The 7,500-nt window shown below is 40.3% G+C and overlaps 1 protein-coding gene and 1 long non-coding RNA gene across 7 annotated transcripts in view; both read left to right on the top strand.

Moving 5' to 3' along the window:
* LOC123513628 (serine/arginine repetitive matrix protein 2-like) overlaps positions 1 to 7,500 on the top strand; it is a 45,376-nt gene that overhangs the window by 17,915 nt on the left and 19,961 nt on the right. For 5 of the 6 annotated variants that reach the window (XM_045270906.1, XM_045270900.1, XM_045270942.1 and 2 more), the window contains exons 4-6: positions 1 to 124; positions 3,114 to 3,242; positions 4,724 to 4,798. The exon at positions 1 to 124 is cut by the window's left edge. In XM_045270906.1, coding sequence (XP_045126841.1) covers positions 1 to 124; positions 3,114 to 3,242; positions 4,724 to 4,798 — 328 coding nt within the window. Of the gene's footprint in view, positions 125 to 2,608; positions 2,664 to 3,113; positions 3,243 to 4,723; positions 4,799 to 7,500 lie in introns of those variants that run through there. The other variant, XM_045270926.1, reaches the window with a different exon arrangement.
* Positions 6,400 to 7,500, top strand: part of LOC123513820 — a 2,929-nt gene continuing 1,828 nt past the window's right edge. Inside the window, exon 1 of the long non-coding RNA XR_006677454.1 lies at positions 6,400 to 6,597. This is a non-coding gene — a long non-coding RNA (uncharacterized LOC123513820). The remainder of the gene's footprint in view (positions 6,598 to 7,500) is intronic.

Below are 7,500 nucleotides of genomic sequence, written 5' to 3'. Positions count from 1 at the left end.
CAACCAGGGCCTGAGTGTGTCCCATGACTCTGTGTTTACTCCTGACGGGGCAGAACATCACCATCACCACCACGCCCACGCCACGCCGCCCTCGCTCACCATAGCCACCAGAGGCGTCAACATGGTGAGAGACAGAGAGAGAGAGAGTATGTGTGTTATGTAGTAAGCTCAGATGACGAAAAAAAAGAGAATAAAAGGGTAGATAGAAAGAAAACACGAGATGGAGATGAGAGAAACACGAAAATAAGGAAAAAAAAAGAAAAAAAAATAATGAAAAAAGACGAAAAACAGAGAGAGAGAGAGTGAGAGTGGGGAACACGCTTAAGGAAACAGGAAAACAATTTATCCCAGTTTGATCACAGAGAGGGCCACGTGTAAGCCTGGGAACCTATTGCAGAGTCCCTCACTTACTGATAACCATGTGTCTAACCTAACCTAACCTAAGAGACTTCAACCCCACCTAACCTAACCTAACCTAAGAGATTTCACTCCCACCTAACCTAACCTAACCTAACCATATGTGTCTAACCTAACCTAACCTAACCTAAGAGACTTCACTCCCACCTAATCTAACCTAACCTAACCTAAGAGTCTTCACCCCCACCTTCCTAACACCTTTACATAAGAACATAAGGAAAAAAGAAAAGAGGGAAGCTGCAAGAGGCTGTCAGTCCTATACGAGTCAGTCCCATCTATCTTCCCCATCCATGAACTTATCTAACCTTCTTTTAAAGCTACCTATTAACTCAGCCCTGACTACATGACCACTGAGACCGTTCCACTCATCTTAACCCATTCAGTACCGTGACGCGTTTCCCTATTCAGAAACTCATGTGGGGGATTGAAATAGTGAAGACTTTAGCCATTAATCTTCTAACCTCCAAAGACCCTTCCTAGTGTCAATAAAATGGTCAATTCTACACAAATCTCAAAGTAAACGAAATGTCCCAGTATTGAAAGGATTAAAATAGTGAAGACTGCGGCCATTAATCTTCTGATCTCCATAGACTCTTCCTAATGTTAATAAAATGGTCTAATTCTACACAAATCTCAGGGTAAAAATGTGTCCCAGTACTGAAGGGGTTGAAATAATGAAGACTGGCCATTAATCATCTGACCTCCATAGATCTTTCCTAATGTCAATAAAAATAGTCTAATGGTATACAAATCTCAAGGTAAAAATGTGTCCCAGTACTGAAGAGGGTGAACCAATGAACCGCTAACCACTTAACAAAACTTAGAACACATATGAGAAATGACTTAAGTGGAGCAACAAGGAGCATTTATTTAAGTAGAATGATTTTGCGAAGTTCCTAGTATATAATGATCTTCCAGGAAAACAAAACAAAAAATAAAGTAGGTTGGCAGGTTTTGATAACGTGTGTGTGTGTGTGTGTGTGTGTGTGTGTGTGTGTGTGTGTGTGTGTGTGTGTGTTTTGTGTGTGTTCATTTGTCATTTTGTGTGTGTGTGTGTGTGTGTGTGTGTGTGTGTGTGTTCTATATTTAATTTCCTATCTTCTTGCTCTTTTGTTTTCTTCTTTTAGCCTTTCTTCTTCTTCTTCTTCTTCTTCTTCTTCTTCTCCTTCTTTATTGTTGTTGTTTTCACTTGTTATTCTATTTATATTTACTTTTTTACCTTATCATTCTCTTCTCCCCTCCCCCAGCCTACACCCCTTCCTCACCCCCCCTTCTCTCTCTCTCTCTCTCTCTCTCTCTCTCTCTCTCTCTCTCTCTCTCTCTCTCTCTCTCTCTTTCTTTCTTTTAGTGTGTGTGTGTGTGTGTACATATGCGTGTGTGTGTGTGTGTTTGTGTGTACGTGTACGTATGCGTGTGAGCGGGCCTTATCAGCTTGAATTTTGCGATAACCGATTGTACTTTATGATAAGACGCAGAGAGAGAGAGAGAGAGAGAGAAGGGATGGGGGTCTCGGAGATAGAGATAAAGTGAGAGGCGGGGCAGGGAAGCAAAGAGTGGGAGAGTGGGAGAGTGTCAGTATCCTTTTGATTCTAGTGAGAAGAGCAGTAGTGGTGGTGGTGGTGGTATTGTTATTATTATTATTATTAGTAGTAGTAGTAGTAGTAGTAGTGGTAGTAATAGTAGTAGTAGTAGTAGTAGTAGTAGTAGTTATAGTTGTTGTTGTTGCTGTTGTAGAATAGCAATTGTGATGGTAGTAGTCGTAATAATAGTAAATGTAGTAGCAGGAACATTAATATTAGCAGCAGTAACAGTGATAGTAGTAGTAATAGTAGTAGTAGTAGTAGTAGAAGTAATAGTTTTTAAACAATATAATAGATGAAAACACAGAGAGAGAGAGAGAGAGAGAGAGAGAGAGAGAGAGAGAGAGAGAGAGAATAATAATAATAATAAAAAATTGCAGTGGACTTATTTATTACTGAAAAAAATGCCGAAGTGAGAGAAAAGAAAGCTGAGAATGAAGAAAGAGAGAAAATAAAGAAAAAAAGAAAAGAAAAAGAGAGAAAGAGAAAGTAAGAAAATCAAGGAGGAGAAAAGAAAAAGAGAAAATAAGAGTAAGAAGAAGAAAAAAGTGAAAGAAGAAAAAAAGAAGAAACACAACACACACACACACACACACACACACACACACACACACACACACACACACACACACAATGAGTAATACGGAAATAAATAAAGTTGAAATGGTGAGTTGTGTGTGTGTGTGTGTGTGTGTGTATGTGTCAGTCTGTCTGTTTGTCTGTCGTGATATTATCCTCAACATTTAGAGATAGAGAGAGAGAGAGAGAGAGAGAGAGAGAGAGAGAGAGAGTGAGTGTGTGTGTGTGTGTGTGTGTGTGTGTGTGTGTGTGGATTATCTCTTTATCTTTATCTATCAAAAGTTTTCAATATTTTACTGCAATTGTCTTCGTGTGTGTGTGTGTGTGTGTGTGTGTGTGTGTGTGTGTGTGTGTGTGTGTGTGCAAATGCTGTGCTGATAAGATAAGCTGTTCATATTTATGCTTTCTGTCTCTCTCTCTCTCTCTCTCTCTCTCTCTCTCTCTCTCTCTCTCTCTCTCTCTCTCTCTCTCTCTCTCTCTCTCTCTCTCTCTCTCTCTCTCTCTCTCTCTCTCTCTCTCTCTCTCTCTTTCCTACAGGCGGAGCTGAAGGCGGCGCTAAGACAACGACGTGGGGACGACTCTGGCTCCGGGGATGACGACCCTGGACTACCCCGCTCTCCCCCCACCTCCCCCACCACCCTGGATGTCCTCACGCACGGCCTAAAGGTACTAGAGGAGGAGGAGGAGGAGGAGGAGGAGGAGGAAGTGGTGGTGGTGGTGGTGGTACTGAAAGGATATTTGAAAGAGGACGATGAGGATGAAGAAGTAGTGATAAAGAGGAGGAGGAGGAGGAGGAGGTTGTGTGTGTGTGTGTGATAGAAGAAGGAGCCAGTAGTAGTAGTAGTAGTAGTAGTACTGTAGAGAGAGAGAGAGAGAGAGAGAGAGGAGGTTTTTAAGTATGTGAGGGAGAGAAGGTGCCTTTGTTTGTGTTTAGAGGAGGAGGAGGAGGAGGAGGAGGAGGAGGAGAGAGGTAAGAAAAGACGAGGAGGAGATAGGACAAATTACTAAAGAAAGGAGAAGAACGATGAGAGAGAGAGAGAGAGAGAGAGAGAGAGAGAAGATAAAAATGACAAGAAATAGATGAATGAAAAAAGATTAACCAAACAATAATGAAAAGGAAAGAAGAAGAAGAAGAAGAGAAGGAGGAGGAGGAGGAGGAGGAGGAGGAGAAACATAACGGAAGATAATGAATAGGAGGAGAAAGAGACAGAACAAAAGAATAGGATGAGTAGGAAGAAGAAGAAAGAGGAGGAGGAGGTGGAATATTGAAAGGAAAATGTTTTGAAAGAATGATGAAAGTAGAATGACTAAGAGAAAAAAAAGAGATAGAAGGAAGATAGAGGAGGGAGGAGGAGGAGGAGGAGCCTTGATAATGAAGTACCTATACACTTGACCCTTCTACTCTCTCTCTCTCTCTCTCTCTCTCTCTCTCTCTCTCTCTCTCTCGTATGAAATAATGTTATGAAACGGAGAGAGAGAGAGAGAGAGAGAGAGAGAGATTAATTAAAGTTTACTTTAAATCTCCTCATTGAAACTCTCTCTCTCTCTCTCTCTCTCTCTCTCTCTCTCTCTCTCTCGCTTTAATCAGTACAGAAAACGCTCACACGGTTAGATAGAGAGAGAGAGAGAGAGAGAGAGAGCGTTTGCTTGAGATGATCTATACCAAAACTTTTGTTTAATTTTTTTATCCTTATCTATTTCGTATTTTCTTTCCATGCACACCTGTAAAGAAACACACCTGCTGTTAGACACACACACGTACACTTAGAAGGTGCTTTTTATGGTTCTAGAGGTAGAGTGACAAGTTTTCTACATTATTAGTAATTGTAGAAGCACTCCTGAAAATCCTGCTATTCATCATCGTAATGAAAAAATAGAGCGTTTTTTTTTTTATGTTTTTATGATTCTAGAGGCAGAGTGACAAAATTTCTACATTATTAAATGGAGAAACACTCTTGAAAACTCCGCTAATAGTTTCTGTGGCCTTGGAAAATAGTCGTGGTGAGAGATCAAACACACACACACACACACACCTGTACTATGATAACTATTCCTATATGCAACTTACAAACCTACTATCATTTCTATTTACACACCTGTGCCTTCCCTGTACTGACACACCTTTCCACACTTGTTTACACCTGCAGGGGTCTTCACGCGCCACTCAAAGCAGCTGCAGCGACGGCTCTCTTCTCTCCATGGGCAGCTCTGAGAATGATGAGGTGAGTGTGTGTGTGTGTGTGTGTGTGTTTTAATGTTTTTTTTTTCTTATTTATCTTTTTTGTGTGTCTCTCTGTCTTTGTGTTTGTCTGTATGTCTGTTTTCTGTGTGTGTGTGTGTGTGTGTGTGAGTGTATCCATTTCTTTGTTTGTTTTAGCGTGTGTATCTCTCTCTCTCTCTCTCTCTCTCTCTCTCTCTCTCTCTCTCTCTCTCTCTCTCTCTCTCTCTCTCTCTCTGTCTATTCTTTCACCAACTCCATTATTTCATTATAGTTTATTTCGCTTCGTATGAAATAGAGACACACGTACTATTAATATTTTTGCAGAATCTCATAAACTTTAATTACGAGAACGCCGTTAACGAATTAAACTCATTTGCACACCAAGGGAATAATTTAAAAGCCGTGTAATTAGGACAAAAGGGGTGTGTGACGTGCAGAGTAGGGTGGTGTGTGCATCAGTGAATTGCGGTGTGTGTTGTGATGTGTGGTGGTGTGTGTGTGTGTGGAGGGAGTGTTTTATTCTGTTGTGTTTCGTGGGTTTTTTTGGGGGTTGTGTGTGTGTGTGTGGTGTGTGGTGGGATTTTGTTGTGTTTTGTTGTGTTGTGGTGTGTTGTGTGTGTGTTCCATTGTGTTGTGTGGTGGTTGTTTCTTGTTTTGTTGTGTTTTATTAGGTTTTGTTGTGTTATGTGGTGTGTGTTGTCTTGTGTGTGTGTGTGTGTGTGTGTGTGTTGTGTGGCGCCATGATGGAATTCACTACTTTATTGTACTCTATTCCACTCTAACCTATCTTAACCAACCTAACCTAACCAAAACTACGTAACTTGATTTTCTGCCTTTCTCTTCCCTTCTCTTCTGTGTGAGTGTGCTCGTTACTTTAGGCGTTGTAAGTCTGCCATATGTCTCCGTGTGTGTGTGTGTATGTATGTATGTGTGTGACAGATGGTGTGTGTGTGTGTGTGTGTGTGTGTGTGTGTGTGTGTGTGTGTGTGTGTGTGTTTGTATATAACGGTATTATGTTTCCTCATTATATTAGTGAAGTCTTTCTGATAGTTATGGTAGTAGTAGTAGTAGTAGTAATAGTAGTAGTAGTAGTAGTAGTTGTTGTTGTTGTTGTTGTTGTTGTAGAAATAGAAGTATAGTGTTAGTTTTTATTTCTTATACACAGATTCTCTCTCTCTCTCTCTCTCTCTCTCTCTCTCTCTCTCTCTCTCTCTTCTAAACCACCACCACCACCGTTCCTTTCACTGTCTGTCTCCCATCTGTTAGAGAGAGAGAGAGAGAGAGAGAGAGAGAGAGAGAGAGAGAGAGAGGCCTTTTATAGATATACACCACCACTATTACTACTACTACTGCTGCTACTACTACTACTACTACTACTACTACTACTACTACTACTACTACTACTAAAAAAGAAAAACTTGAAATTACAGAAACGGTGAGTGATTTAGAACAATCGAGAGAGAGAGAGAGAGAGAGAGAGAGAGAGAGAGAGAGAGAGAGAGAGATCCATCACTTACATCTTTTCCAACTCTCTCTCTCTCTTTCTTTCTTTCAAATGATAAAAATAAACACACCAAAATAAATAAAGAATTAAGTCAATAATGCTATCATCTTTTATTCACAATTAAAACGCCAATATTTACAATAACTGGAAACTCGAGTCTGGGTGGGTGAGTTGCCAGCGCGTGACATTTGTTGGGGGAAAAACATCGAGTAGCGGAGATTTAATGGCAGTGACGTTGAGGCTGTGATGGAGGGAGGGTGTACGTGATTTCCTCTCGCCTATCCCACGAGCCTGAGGTCAATAAGGGTGAAGAAAACGTGGATTCTAAGGAAGAATTTCGACCCTATGTGGATTTTTGTAGTGGTGAAAAGTGTTTTAATGGAAAATTCAGTTGTTTTTGTGATTTTTTTTTTTTTGAGTGATGTGCTTAAGAAGTGAACGAAAAATAGTGAAATAGTCGTAAAGAAGAAAATGAATAGAAAGTTTCCGTGATTTTAGTGTTGTTGTTATTATTGTTATTATTATTATTATTATTATTATTATGGAAAGAGGAATAATTTGAAAAGTAAATGAAGAAGTGAATACGCACACACACACACACACACACACACACACACAAGGAAAAATGTGCATAGGAAAACTGTGTGTGTGTGTGTGTGTGTGTGTGTGTCTCTTTTTCTATAGTGTGTAACAATTTTTTCTTCATTGTCGCTCGTGTCTCTCTCTCTCTCTCTCTCTCTCTCTCTCTCTCTCTCTCTCTCTCTCTCTCTCTCTCTCTCTCTCCCTTGATGTGTGACGAGAGCAGCGTTGCCAAGGAAGCATAAAATAGTCTCTTTTTTTAAATGGCAACACTGTTTCCACTCGTGTGTGTGTGTGTGTGTGTGTGTGTGTGTGTGTGTGTGTGTGTGTGTGTGTGTGTGTGTGTGTGTGTGTGTGTGTGTGTGTGTTGAAATAAGATCAAGATTTATTCATTATACCCGTGAGAGAGAGAGAGAGAGAGAGAGGGGGATTGTATCATTAGGCTCTTGGTCACGTTTCTGTCTCAATCACTTCATTGTTCGAATTGTGTTAGTAGTGGTAGTAGTAGTAGTAGTAGTAGTTGTTGTAGTTGTTGTTGTTGTAGTAGTAGTAGTAGTAGTGAGTGATGGTGTTGTAGTAGTAGTAGTAGTAATAGTAGGAGTAGTAGTAGTAGTGGTAGT

The sequence above is a fragment of the Portunus trituberculatus genome, chromosome 5 (genome assembly GCF_017591435.1).
Source record: "Portunus trituberculatus isolate SZX2019 chromosome 5, ASM1759143v1, whole genome shotgun sequence".
Lineage (NCBI taxonomy): Eukaryota > Metazoa > Arthropoda > Malacostraca > Decapoda > Portunidae > Portunus > Portunus trituberculatus.
Note: the sequence above shows the minus strand (reverse complement) of the source record. Positions and strands in the feature narration are given on the sequence as shown.